This window comes from Phalangium opilio, unplaced genomic scaffold (genome assembly GCF_054372755.1).
Source record: "Phalangium opilio isolate 3A_F unplaced genomic scaffold, DU_Popi_V2 ptg000075l_1, whole genome shotgun sequence".
NCBI classification, from domain to species: Eukaryota; Metazoa; Arthropoda; class Arachnida; order Opiliones; family Phalangiidae; genus Phalangium; species Phalangium opilio.
In genome coordinates, this window is record NW_028324184.1 from 1904646 (window position 1) to 1920036 (window position 15391).

The 15391-nt window shown below is 36.7% G+C and overlaps 1 protein-coding gene across 2 annotated transcripts in view; it reads right to left on the minus strand.

The window, feature by feature from the left end:
* Positions 1–8972: 8972 nt before the first annotated feature.
* Positions 8973–15391, minus strand: part of LOC149658732 (glutamate receptor ionotropic, delta-2-like) — a 34054-nt gene continuing 27635 nt past the window's right edge. For both annotated transcript variants that reach the window (XM_089844376.1, XM_089844377.1), the window contains 5 exons: positions 12003–12167; positions 11682–11850; positions 11398–11618; positions 10915–11204; positions 8973–10793 (listed from right to left, as the gene is read on the minus strand). In XM_089844376.1, the coding sequence (XP_089700502.1) occupies positions 10502–10793; positions 10915–11204; positions 11398–11618; positions 11682–11850; positions 12003–12167 (1137 nt within the window). In that variant the 3' untranslated portion in view covers positions 8973–10501. The remainder of the gene's footprint in view (positions 10794–10914; positions 11205–11397; positions 11619–11681; positions 11851–12002; positions 12168–15391) is intronic.

Sequence of the window (15391 nt, forward strand, 5' to 3'; positions counted from 1 at the left end):
TTGTGTTCCGTTTCTTTAGCCAAAATACGGTCGTAAAGTTCCTTAGATGGCCACTAACAATGCTGCAGTGTTGAAAACTACTTTGAGAATACCCGGAAAATTTTTCATCGTCAATGGTGATGATGGTTTGGCTCTGGTTCAAGATGTGCGCTACTTTGAAATGGATTGGCAAGTTGAAATTCGTTTTGATAGGAGTATGCTTAATCCACAGCATCCACAAACCGGCCGCGGGCAAATGTTCTTCGATCCCAGAGTGAAACAACAATTAGTAGACTCTTGCTGCTATTTGTCATTAATAGCGAAAACATCTGTTCAGTTAGATACGCGAAAAGCTGAAGAATATCAAGCTTTAGCTCCAATGGCAAAAATCGATATTCTTAACTCGAATGAAATACCAGTTTTTACCTTTATTGGTCAATGGAAATATTCTAATGTTCAAAAGCTTGAAAAATTCTGCAACTGGACTGAAATTTCACGTCATCATACTGACCTGTACGTTAACGATAAATCTGGAAATACATTCTCCCAGAATAATTATTTTAACATGGTTTTGAGTATTGGACCCCTTCTTTCCCTTACACAATCGTGTACGGATAAATCACTCCTGCACTCGTTAAAAACCATGTTCGAAAAGGGGATTTTAACGGACGCAGTTGTTAAGACTGAAACCAAGACGTTTCCCTGTCACAAGGTTGTTTTGGCCGCAGCCTCTGATGTCTTTAAGACCATGCTCGACATTGACACGAAGGAAAGTACTGATAATGCCGTCCACTTAGAAGGGGTTTTCGAAGCTGATACCGTTCAGGATCTCTTGCACTACGTCTACACCATGCAAGTGCCTCCCAATATCGAGAGTACGTGTTCAACTTTGTTTGTCGCCGCGGATTACTTCCAACTGCCTGTGTTGAAAGAACTTTGCGAAACAGAATTATGTAAAGCGGTAAAGGTAGAAAATGCCGCGAGTATTCTTCAATTGGCCGAGAAGTACAACGCGGGTGAGGTGAAAAGAGCTACCGTCAAGTTCATAGTCAGTAATTATAAAGAAGTGATGGCAACTTCCGGTTGGAATGACATTACGCCGGATATCGCCAAGTCCTTGTTATCAACCGTTTTGGTAACCGTGGCTGAAAAAAATTAAGCTTATTATCTTTTTTGTGAATGTACGATTTAATAATTTTTCTGTAACTTAAAGGCCGACTTCCAAGGAAAAGTGTTCTAGCGAACTGAAAATCGAGCATCGAGACTAACAATGGAGTAGCGACCGTGCACCGATTTTCGAATCCCCGCTGGGGCAAAAGTTGGAAGGGTTCTAACTAACTGAAAACCGTGCTATATTTGGTTCTAGCAAACAGAAGATAAACAGTAGAAATTTCCTCTGAAGGAAATTCTCTAGTGTTCATCTTCAGTTTGCTAGAAGCCTTCCATTTTTTGCCCCAGCGGGGCTTCGAAAATCGGTGCACGGTCGCTACTCCATTGTTAGTCTCGATGCTCGGTTTTCAGTTCGCTAGAACACTTTTCGTTGGAAGCCGCCCTTTAAAATGAACATTGTTTTGCGCATAGTGTAGCTTCGTGCTTAAGCATATAAATACGCGTTGATAATTCTCATAACGAAATACAAAGTCATTTTGATCAATACAGCTTGCACATGAGTAATATAAAAAAAATAACCGAATATAGACATAAAATCGTATTATAAGTTGAATATCGTTCAATCTCAAGAGAATATTACTATCAAAATCCAAGTTAAAAATGCTATCGCGCCAAGCGAGTTACAGATTTCTGTTTATTTTTTTTTATGTAGATGAACTACTAGATCTCTATTAAATTACAAAGTCATGTAATTAAACCTTTTTGCAAGCTATATGTGGATTTCATTGAAAAAACCAAAAAAAAAAAAAAATTGGTATGATCTAAAAATTCTCTTAAAACTATGCAAAACATCAGCCCAAGCGATTGAAAAATTAGTCATGCCATTTTCGAATGACTGATTGCTATCTGCCACCAGGTGTAGTACAAGCCGCAGCGTAATTAAGTATTTTGAGTAAGCTTTCATTGTCATCTCTACAAGACCAAAAAAAATCACATGGTGTAGGTGTACAAAGTATCAGCGTAATCTACTATTGTTTCGAATCTCAGTTTTCGTAATCTTTATACTCAATACCGTTTACCATGGAGTAGTTTTTACGAGGGGTCGGTCATTCATGAAATCCCGTACGCTACCCGTGAAATCCAATTTAAGAAATCCGAAATCAATGCTGATTTCGAAATCAAATAAAAAAAATCCGAAATCAGCAACGAAATCATAAAATCAGTAAAGAAATCATAAAATCAGTAAAAAAAATCATAAAATCAGTAAAAAAATCATAAAATCAGTAAAAAAATCATAAAATCAGTAAAAAAAATCATAAAATCAGTAAAAAAATCATAAAATCAGTAAAAAAAATCTGTTATGTTTCGTGTTTAGTAAAAGTCACAGGTACTTAATTAACGAACATACTTTAATACTGACCAGCTTTTAACCCGCGGCGTCGCTCGCGTGTAATAAGAACTACCATCAAAATGATATAAATAATGGGTAGATTTTACTGATGACTAATAATTTTGTAGCACCCTAGGAGCGAAGGCACTCAGCGTTGCCCGTCAGCCCGTCGGGACATTTTTTATTATTTTTCACGCGGACATTATTCCATAAAGAAGGGTTTTTAAGTTTTTGGCCGCCATTTAAAAAGATGGCAACAATTCGAACCCAAAGACCATTCATCCCGTCTATAGGTTAAAGGAAACCAGTATACTAAATATTTGTGAAATCGGTTGAAACGCGCGGACTTTGTTGCATAGAGAAGATTTTTTACATTTCTGGGCGCCATTTTTTAAGATGGCGGCGGATCGGAAAAATCTTTCTTAGTACGCGCCTACTACTTATGAGTAACGTTCCTGCAAAGTTTCAGCCTTCTAGGGCAAGCGGTTTGGGCTGGGCGTTGATTGTCAGTCAGTCTGTCAGTCAGTCAGTCAGTCAGTCAGTCAGGACTTTGATTTATATAGATATAGATTGAGTTACAAACAAAAGATATTGAGAATGATTATTCACGACTTAGAAAAACGTCTATGTAGCATAGTCTCTCCATTCGCTCTGTCACTCTACATCACTCTATCACGTGATGTTCATCTTGGAGCGCCGCCTTGCGGTCAATACACAACAAAATCACAAAATCAGTAAAAAAAAATCACAAAATCAACAAAGAAATCCCGAAATCAACAAAGAAATCCCGAAATCAACAAAGAAATCACGAAATCAACATAGAAATCACGAAATCAGAAGCGAAATCACCAAATCAGAAGCAAAATCAGTAAAGAAATCGTGAAATCCATTACAAAATTCACGAAATCCAAAATCAAAAGAAATCACAAAATCCGACGAAATTACGGGGAAAAATCTCAAAACAGGGCCGTCGCCAGGGTCAAATTTTAGGTAGGGCCGCGGTAGGGCACATTTTCGGACGAATGCACCTTATTATCGATGCGTGTGCCAAGTCTTAACGCAAGATTTTTAACTGAAAAGTCTGGTTGAAGATGATGCATATTAGAAAATAACTTCCTACTGTGAAGAACACGACGCATCATTTTGCTTCGGATTGTTCAATTAAAATCGTGCTATAAGCCTTGGTATAGCCATCGGGAATAGGGTAGATTAGTATTAAAATCGTTTCTATACAAGAAATTTAAAAACTTTGTACTATTTATTAAAAATTAAGCGACGGAAGAGACAATGTCAACGAGGTCTTAAAACAAATTAATAGAAGCGTTTAATAACTATAAATTAAAATTACGCAAGCCATAACAATAACATGTAAAAGAAGAAAATAGATTACCAAAAATAAGTATGAAACTTGTTCATTGATTGTTTGATCTGGTTGAACATAACATATATCTCTAATACGCGGTTAAAAAATTAAGCACTAGTGCTTAACACTAAAAGACTAGTCACTCTATACATAACCTTCTGGATCACGTGACACCGGGACGCTAGCAGCTTTGGAAGCCAGTTCATAGATATATTTCTTTGAGCGGGTATTTGGACTATCACTTGAAAATTCAAAGCCGTCAGCTTTTACCATGACCGTCAATATGACGATGCATGTTATAGCGCAAAGTTTTAAAATAATGATTCATTAATGGTTCTTTTCCTAAAAAATGTCTATGTTACTGTGATAAGTACAAACAAAAATTCAATGCATTTTGAAAAAAAAAACAATTAGTTTTAAAATTCTGAACCTTTGCACCATAATTTAAAGCCCTTCAATATACTTCTCACTAATATTTCAGAAGACTCGAACCAGCGAAACCGTAAAAGAAACATATTTCCTCCGACTCATGGCTAAATCCTTTAATCATGGCTAATTTCCGTTTTAGTTTTATTTTTTTGTAAAAAGACTATGAAATGTGAACTTTTGAAACTTGGAAAAAAAGTAAACGCTGCATATATGTTAAGAGATTTGACCATAAGCTGAAATGTGTATGAATAGCAACAAAGACTCAACTAACATTAAGACAGGTGCCGTTAGGTAAACAACAATAAATATGCCAAATGACGAAATGTTCATTTCCAATTGTAATTTAAATACAATATTAATATTTTACGTTCTTCAATTTAGTATGTATATTAAAAATGATTTATTTAACATTGGCAGGAGTGATTGGGTCAGGTTACGTTTGCGAATTAAAAATAAATGTCAACTCGCATTCGCGTAGATCTATTACAAATAAGATCCCATCTTGCAAAAATGGCCCTGATACTTAGTATTATTTGTGTTTACCTTTTCCAAAATATATGAATAGAAAATTGCCACGTTTTCCAAATTATATAACCAGCTTTCACCTTTTCCAAAATATTGGCCCTAATAATTAGTTGCCACGAACGCAACAACCACACCAGGTAGGGGTTCTTATTCCGGAATATAGGAAAAAAACTTATTTGTAAGCCTGCCTGATTTCACGAAGCTCTAGACCTCCCGAGAGTTCAGAATCATCCAGTGTTGCCAATGTGAGGGAAATTTTGGTTAGCTTTTAGGCTCTGTGGGAAAAACGTATTTTTTTCCGAAATCGGTTAACTGTTGGAATTTCCCTGTTTAAGTGTTAATAGTGCAGACTATGCAGTTAAAATTAGTGCATTTTCGAAAAAAATTCCGGTTAAATAATTGCAAGTGACATTTTGAAATAAATTCGGTGATTTTAAATTTGACACTGGAAAAAGAGTAGCATATTTTGAGAAATTTAAACCTTATAGCGTTTTGGCGCATTTGTACATATTGTCAAAGCCATGCGGAGTGATATTCCATATAAAACCTAGTAGGAAAACATAGTCCAGAAAAATGTGACTGTAACTTTTCTTCCATATTTTAGCTGGGGCGGAGCTAAATAAGGCGTGTGGGAAATGTGGGAAATTTTTCAAATGGAAGTGGGAAATCCACTTTCAAACACTGGCAATACTGGAATCATCTGCTCTACCGTCTACGAAGAGTGTGCCAATTTGCCAAAGCTTGGCGAAAACGTTTTTTTATGCCATGACAATAATTTTTTAAATTTCGTTTTAATTATATGGGATTTATAGGCTTATCATAATGTCATGAACGTAGTCTGGTGTGGTTAGGGGTAGGAGCGTTGGGCCAATGAAACTACTGGTAGGGCCACAAGCAGTTTCCAAGAATTTTGGAAATATTTCAGGTACGGCAAAACACATTTTAGGTAGGGCCGGACCCACCTGGCCCTCCCCCTGACGACGGCCCTGTCTCAAAATCCGAGGAAATCACGCGAAAAACCTCAAAATCCAACGAAATCAAGGGAAATATCGCAAAATCAGTCGAAATCACGGTAAAAACAGCAAACTCCGACGGAATCACGGGAAAAATCCCAAAATTCGATGAAATCCATTGGATTTTATCGAATTCTGAAATCAAACAAAATCCGACGAAATCAAACGAAATCAAACGAAATCCGACGAAATCAAATGAAATCCGATGAAATCAAATGAAATCCGACGAAATCAAACGAAATCCGACGAAATCAAATTGGATTTCGAAATCCCGTACACTTTTTCCTAAACGTCCGACCCCTCGAGTTTTTATCGAAGTTATAATGATTGTTTTATTTGAAGTGCTTTGAACTGCAGCGCGGTATCATTTAATAATACTCCATGGTGGAAGACATCTAGCTGGTAATGGAAAACGCCATATATCGATATTATTTGCTTAAGGACAAGGTTGTGTCACGTGTTAGATGATTTGGGTGCTTTGTGAAAAAAGCAAAATTATTCAATAATAATAAGCGTAATTTCAATTATAAATCATAGTTTAATCAAAATCAACGAGATCTAAACAATCTAATTTAGATTTAAAAGATGCAATGAAATATAAATGATCTAATCAGATCCGAACACATTAACTAAACTATCAAAACATGATTTAAAATATATTTAAACATGATTTATTCATTACTAATCGTGATTAAATCGTGTCGTTAAAGTGATTTGCCCCTCGTTTGAGAGTAACCCGATAAAGCCATTAAAACAATTGTACCTAAATAACATTGAAAAGATAAAGCTGTTATCACCTAAAACAAAAGTAAAACTAAACTATATCGTTCAATAACTATGCCTTGTAACTTTTTTTAGTAGCATTCATAATTTGTTTTTTAACTAGTAGAGTGAGATGGCTAGTAACAATGCTGAAGTGTTGAAGACTACTTTGAGATTACCCAAGGATCATATAACGCCTTGTTATGTTCATTCCCTGGCTCATCCTGTGCGTTACTTTGAAATGGATTGGCAACTTATAATCCGATTCGATAGATATATTGTAACAGTTTACAATAAAAGTCCTTACCATAGTCATAATGGATCGAGTTATGCTCAGGAACAAGAAGACCCGAATACCTTTATGACATTAATAAAGGAAACCGGAGTGTTGGATTCCACAAAATCTGAACAACACCGAGCATCAACAACAATTGCAAAAATTGATATACTTAACTCGAATGGAATTCCAATTTTTACCTTTATTGGACAATGGGGATATTTGAAACAGCAAACATTCGAAAAATTCTGCAACTGGACCGAAATTTCACGGCAACATAAAGATCTATTCAGTAACGATAATAGTTTAAACATGGTTTTGAGTGTTGGACCTCTTCAATGCCTAGCACAGCCGTATACGGATAAGTCTCTCGTTCTTTCGTTAAAAACCATGTTTGAAACAGGGATTTTAACGGATGCAGTTATTAAGACTGAAACCAAGACCTTTCCCTGTCACAAAGTTGTTCTGGCCGCAGCCTCGGATGTCTTTAAGACCATGTTCGAGATTGACATGAACAGTAGCGTCGCTAGGGTTTGAAATTTGGGGGGGCTAAATCTGGGCAAACTATTTTAAAGTTAGTATAAGAACTTAATATAAACAAGATGGCCCAGGGGCTGGGACTTAATAGTAGCCACATCGTTATCTATTTAATTAACACATAAATAAGAGGAAAAAAATTCAAAGACACTAAAAAATCAGAAGTGTCCGACCCCACAGTGGTAGCGTATCTTACTGCTGCGCCAGCCAGCCGGGTTCAATTCCCGGGTGCGGTGTGAAATTTTTTTAATTAAAATAAAATCTCTAACTGAGCTCAGCTACCTTTATTGGTGGGTTGAGGTGCTATCGAGTTCCATTTAAGCTAAAATCTGACGTTAACGAAAGCGACAACCCCGGCCACTACTACTACAGCTACTACGGCTCGGGTCAAACTAAGAGCCTATCGTATACAACGATGTAGCTAAAAATTGCATAATGGGTTCATTGGAAAATGTGTAGATCTTCAAAACTATCCGTAAATTTGTGTCAACGTGAAATTATTCGTATTTTATATATACAACCTTTTACAGATAAAGACTACGGAACCGATTATGAAGGATTTTCACTCGTCTTAGGTTGATTTTTAGTTTTGGTTAGTTTTAGTCCACACTATTGGGACTCCCATCGCAAGAACGTGAAACATTTTACTTGTCTCCATCTGTTTTTTCTTCAAAATTTTTCTGTTTGATATTGAAATTTTTTTACATATTTTCCAGAATTTTAGGTTGGTAACAGCAATTTTTTGGTAGGGTTTACGGATTATTTTGGGGGGGCTAAGTTTGGAATTTGGGGGGGCTATAGCCCCCCCAAAAAAGGCCTAGCGACGCCACTGGACATGAAGGAAAGTGCGGATAATGCCGTCCACTTAGAAGACGTTTTCGAAGCTGATACCATTCAGGATCTCTTGCACTACGTATACACCATGCAAGTGCCTCCCAATATCGAGAGTACGTGTTCGACTTTGTTCGTCGCCGCTGATTACTTCCAACTGCCTGTGTTGAAAGAACTTTGCGAAAAAAAATTATGTGAAGCGATAGAGGTTAAGAACGCCGCGAGTATTCTTCAATTGGGCCAGAACCACAAATCGGATGAATTGAAGAAAACTGCCGTCAAGTTCATAGTCAGTAACTATGAAGAAGTAATGGAAACTTCCGGTTGGAATGACATTTCACCAGATATGGCTAAGCATTTGTTGGCAACCTTTTTGGTAACCGTCGCTCAAAAAAATAATTACGTTTTATTATTATTATTATCATTTAATTTATGGTGCGATTAAATATTTTTTCACAAACTTGAAATTAACGTAAGTTTGTTTAAGATTGTAATTAGGGAATTGATAATTAAAGTTAATACATTTTTCCAATTTGGGCACTCTGTAAGTTTATGGTACGCCGTGTTAAATCTCAAAAGTAAGAGGTTTTATTAAGTTTGCTTGTGGAGCTGAAGTTAATCAAAGTCGTACCATAAAAAAGATACCTAATAGCCCTTATCTTAATCTTATCAAAATATTGAGACTAAAAATTACAAACTATAAATAGTTTTATAATTAATTAAAATTAATTCACAGACTACTTGCGTATAAAATGCAGGATTTTGAAATAAGACAACTTTATTTACGCAATAAAAAAATAAAATAAACTCTTTCTAATTTCGCGAGCTCCGACGACTAGTTTCGCAACTTACAGATGCATCATCAGGTCTATAAATAGTGTAGTACTGAAATACAATAGGGTTCTGAGCTATCGTTTTATCAGTCACATTTATACGCGCTTATATCTACACTTGTAACGTCACTAGATGAATAAGAAAAGTAAGGTTTGCTAGAAGCTTTTTTATTTTGGGGTATATTATTATTACATATAGTAAAACCTCTGGTAAAACTAAGTGTTCTTTCATTTAGGCTAAAATATTAAGTGGGGAATAAAACGTGTATTTCCAAATAGGACTAGTAAAGCAGTACCAGAAGTACGTCCTCCCAGTTAAAGCATAAAGCCTTATCTAAAACATTGACGCAAACTAAATGTATCAAATAGACGTCACAGTCATTAGAGTTTATTTAAGGCAAGGCAAGGGAAGAGTGAGCGAGAGAAAACATATTTCCGGAGATTCATCAAATTCAATTCGCAACTATTTGTATAATTGAGAACCGTCACTTTACCTATTATTATCATACAGTTGTTTACGATTATTATTTGTTGGACTATACAGTATTTAACATAGTTTTTATATTTCAAATACATTGTTAAAACAACTATAGTACTCTAAAAATGACTACAGGTCACTCAACTAACTAATTAGAAGTACCCAATAGGTGTTTCAAGCATACACATCATATTGTACAACAGTAAAACAAGGGAGAGAAAAATGCACGCAACCAATATTCTGAGACTGCAGCAAGATTTGAATACTTTCTCAAGTTTTCTAGGATGTTGGAAACAATGAGACCAATTGGTGTCGTCAGGAATACATACAGTATGGGAATAATTGTGCTTTCATATCTCCCATGTTAATTTCTATGCGAGTTTTGTGGGCCAGCAAAGAGAATATACCAAAAGGAGCAGAAACTATGTAAATAAAGACCGGCTCTTTGGAGAAACTAGTTCCGGTTGTTCACGTGACCATGTTGTCTGCTTAAAAATTACCTTTTGTACGTCAACGTTCAACCCAGAAATCAACCCAGGCTTTGCCACCAGTGCCCACCACCAAAAATAAGGAGCCAACATAATTTAACCAATAAACGGCGTCGCTGCTTAGCCAATCAACAAAAACCGGATCTAGTTCCTCAAAAACCGTGGCCGGGCTTTTCAAAACCCCTGTGAAAGGCTAGACTTTCTGCTCCTCTTGGTATATTCTCTTTGGGGCCAGGCTTGAGTACTATCCGTCACGCCTAATAATTCTGACGTCTTTCAAACTGTGATTTCATTGGATCACAGCGATAAAAATTATTCTCGATGTAAAATTCGTCTCACTCTCATATAATGTTTAGTCTATCCCTTCCCACAAAATCCGGATAGATACGTTGGAAAGTGGCTACACAACGATTCCAATTAGCTATGTGTATTCCTGGTGCTGTAAATTGTGATCATCTTATATGTCGTAAGTACTCTTCGTTTTCATCATGTTGTTAATTTTGGTAAAACACTAACTTCTAAATTCCTCAACCCTGTTTTGCGTTTCACCTGAGTTGTTTGTTTGACTTTGTTTCCTACGACAAACTCGAACATAAACACGATTGTAATTAAAAATTCGGACAGAAACAAAAAGAAGAGTCCCATTCGAAACTGCTTCAAAGAAAGAGGGTCCACGAGACTTTTAACCAATCTTTGTTCTTCCAAGCAAGTATGCGTTTTCCATAGATTGAAACGTTGGTCGTGGTACAGCAAGTGAGACTCAAACAGGGCTTGTGATCTGAATGAAACGTTATTTTGGATAATTCGCGCAGCAGGGACAGACAGTATGAAGAAAATATGGACTTCTTCTAAGAGCTCTAATATGAATATGATACAAGGCAAGCACGAAGGTTTCTTACGTGTTTCTAAAGACAGCAGAAATATAAGGATGGGCTCCTCTCCTGATTGCAAAGGCCAGTCTGGTTGTGAAAGCGGGTTTTTTTGAAAGACGTATTCGATTCTCAAACATCTCGCATAATTCGAGCATTTTAATCCCTTCCATTATAACGATCTTAGGTAGCATCGAAAATACTAAGTTTTCCGCCAAATCGTTAAAGCTTTGAACAATATCGGTTTCAGCCACAGTTTGTATCATGTTGTGTCTTAAAATCTGTTCGTGGACAGCCTTGGAAACTGGGTCTATCGAATCCTAAAAAATCCACATATCATTAAAATCCATAATAATTATCAATGCCCAATGTGCAACAGCATTTGTGTGTAAGAAATCGTCTATAGTTGTAATGTAAAATCAAATTTAACCAGAAGTCCTTTAAATTAGCCTAGGCTAATTTAATGGACTTCTGGTATAACTCTTAGTTTTAGATATTTCACACTGAACATACTTTGAAGTGTTCTTCTGATGCCGAGTCTTTTGGAACATAAATTGGCAAGTTAGGATATCTCAAAATATCCTCGAGCGTTTCAATGTAAACTCTTTTCGATGGTAAAGTCAACTTTGAAAGAAGGCCTCCCGAAATGCATTGCGTCATGATGAAACAAAAGATTACCCATGAACACAGGGCCAATCTAAGACCAACGTACTCGTACAAATTTGCATTTACTCCTATAATAACGCAATATTCAAATTAATAAATGTACAATACCTTATCTCCTACGAAAAAGATACCTTGGTTGAAACAAATCTTGATACTGGTATAGAAGTTTTCCAAAAAGCGGCTGGAAATAGATAATTTAGGCTTTTTCTTCTGTTCTAATTCTGTTTTCAGGTAACCAATTTGAATGACTGAAAATGCCATTGAAAAACAGAAAAGTGTGATACCGAACGCTAACCAAGTCTGTAAAATAGAATTAGACTTTTAGTGCGAGGTATTATTTTCTTTGAGCTGTGTGGAATCTACAAAATTCCCGATGTTTTTTTTTTGTCTTATTTTCCATCCCAGACAACTCAAAAACTTCACAATGGAAATTTGGTTGAAACGTTATTCACCGAAAAGTCAAAAACATTAAGAAATGAGAAGGCCGTTGAGCGAACTTCAACGGCGTCATTGGAACTAATTATAATCCATTCGTCTTCTAAAAAGATGTTGGTGAATTCCACGTATTTGAAGTTGTCAATTTTCGGTTGAATCATAGCGAATCCGATGTCAGCTTCCTTAAATCATAAGAGAATGTCTTAAAAGTGGAACCAGGGATAGATTTAATTTTAGAAGTAGGAATGGAGAACAGAGTCATCTGTGCGCGCGTCAAACTCCGGACCCACTTCCCCGGGAAGGGGGAGGGGGTATGAAAGAAGAGGTGGGTCATAGCGACAGAGGTAAAAAGGAATTACGTATTTTTCGGCGTCCCCATCAGCAACGTCATCAAAACGTAGTTTAAGTGAGCCAATAAGATAATTTAAACTTTTCGTTACGTGTTGAAGGGGAGGGGCTCTATACTGGGCTATGAGTCGGACTGAAGTAAATACTAACCGTTCTCCATTCCTACTTCTAAAATTAAATCTATCTGGTGGAACACTGTCTTCTCGATCTTTGTGCAGCATGCAAGTTATGTAACAGTATTTTATGGACTATCCCTTCAAACTGGCGCTCCCCCTTTATTTTCCTAACCTGGCTGGTTTTAAAAATTCTACCCATGACGTCAATGATGACGTCAACGAAAAACCCGAAGACCATCAACATCGTGAAGATGGACCCACGAGTGGTCCACGTGTTTGTGCGCGAAAGAAAAACGCGCTCGCCCTATAAAAAGGGTCCCAGACCTTTGTTAACTCTCTCTCTCTGACTTTCACCTTGGTCCTACCTGGTCGACTTTCTGTCGCTGCAGCCCTCGGGCTCGACGCCCTCGGGCGTGGACCCTTCGGGGCCACGCCGCGGTTTTATCGTGAAGTCTCCGGACTTAAACTTAATCAACGCGCCGGTACCTGGACGATCTACATTTCGCGCCGGATGCTTTTGTGCGGGTTTCAACGTATGCGTAAATATAAACTCAAACTATTTTTATTTAAATTAAACCCAGCCAGGTAGGGCTCGGGGATCAGTTAACTATTATTCAAATAAATTAACATACTAAAATTTGTAAAACAAAGATTATATAAAAATATTTCGTCTTGATTTGTTTTGAAAAAAGGTAGAGTGATGCAATTATTAATCGTAAGTATTTTTTCCGAAACACTAAAATTTTCAACATAATCAGAAGAATTTTACTCCAAAAAGTTTTTTTGCGATACGTTTTATTCGATTTCGAATAAAAAATTATGATCCATACATTTCTTGATACAAATATGGTTTTGGTTTCACTTATCGATAAGCAATTGGACGAGTAACCGCCACTATTATTTTTTTACGATAAACTCTGATCTTTTTTAAATTGTTTGAGCTCATTACTAACAAAAATAAGCAAAGTTTTAATCATTAACAAATAATTCTACAGTACTAAAAAACCTGATAATGATATGAACTATCAATATAAACATTGTGATTGGCAATATTATCAGAAGTATATAATACTTATCTTCGAGAGAAGTGTACCACAAAGCGTGGTAACATGAGAACATTAAAAACAAGGTTACTGAATCGAATCACATACACGATAAATAGTACCCTCATCATTACTCTATTAGCACTTGAATATTTCCCAAGGCGTGCACTATTAAAAAATGTTGTCCAAAATTGGATGTAAGTGGATCCAAACGGCTGACTCTGAGACAGCACAGTTTTTCATCTATTTTTGGATAACGTAACTAGTGTCCAAAAAGGGAGGGTCGAATGACAAGCCAAATTTGTAGTCTCATCCAAAATTGGATTTAGAGTCATCTATTAAGGGATCAGTTAATACCCAGAAATGGTGAGGATATTATTCACACATCAATCAAGCCCACATTGGACAAATTTCTAAAGGATATAGGACTAAATTCAAACCCTCATTTAAGCAAATTTCTAACCGATATATTGGACTCATATGAAGCCAATATAGAGGCTAGATTTTTACTTCACTGAGTGATGACTGTTTTTGAAACGTTCTTTTCTCGACGTATCCATCTGTATGTGTTTTTGTTGGTCTGTCTGAATGTTATTACACCCCAGGGAATCGCGTTCGCAGTTTCCTAATCTGAACCAAAGGGTTCTCAATTTCCGGATCGTATTCACAGTTGACGGATATCTGAAAAACTGTACTGACCACTATTCTATTAACTGTCATCAACAATCTAACTACACATTTATAAGGTCTTTCAGACACTCGCGAAAGAGGCATACTTTAGGAAAAACGAATCTAAAAACGATACAACTACAAGAATAATAAGTAACTTCAGATAAAAGTAATTAATATCATATAATTTTAATAAATTATTTGAGAAAAATCTCTCTTAACTGAAAAATCTGGTATACGGACTAAATACCCCCAAGACAAAAGACCCCCGGTCATAATCCCCCCATTTTTAAAAACGTACAAAATCCCCCCTCTCTCAAGACAAAATCCCCCGGTCATTTTCCCCCCCATCCAAGTTAAGAGTACAAAATCCCTCCACTATCAAGACAAAATCCCCCCACTCTGTAGACAAAATCCCCCTACTCTCTTGTCAAAATCCCCCTACGCTCTAGACAAAATTCCCCGGTCATAATTCCCGGTTAGGTTATGTTAGGTTAGGTTAGGTTAGGTTAGGTTAGGTTAGGTTGGGTTAGGTTAGGTTAGGTTAGGTTAGGTTAGGTTAGGTTAGGTTAGGTTAGGTTAGGTTAGGTTAGGTTCGTAATATTTTGGAAATATTGTAACAATGGTACGCCTTTTCCAAAATATTATTTTTTACATTTATTTTCTTCCGAAGAACACAGTTTGGGGGGAATTTGTCCCGGGGCTGGGGGGAATTTGTCCCGGGTCTGGGGGAATTTGTCCCGGGTCTGGGGGAATTTGTCCTGGGGCTGGGGGTATTTTGTCTTCGGCATCCATTCGGGGGGAAATTGTCCGGGGGATTTTGTCTCCTACCTGAGGGGATTATGTCCTTTTCTTCTCAAATGGGGGGATTATGTCCGGGGGATTATGTCCAGGGGGGATTATGTCCTACATTCGAAAAATCTGTAGTCAAAGTTTATAAAGGACGAGTAACGAAGATTGGGTATGAAGTCGAAAGACTGGATCCATTTAATAGTTTGTATAAAGCGAGATATTGAGACTTTACTCCACTGTACCATGAAACTCTTTCCAAAGTTAATAAAGGATGAGTATTGATATCATTAGTTAATAAAAACGGAATAGAGAAGTCTTTTAGAAGTAAATGATCATAAGATGATTCAAGTGTGTGACTCACGGAAATTTCACTGCCTTCTCTAATACTAGGCCTTGAAATGTACAACAGAAGCATTTTTTGTGACATTTTGAATTTGC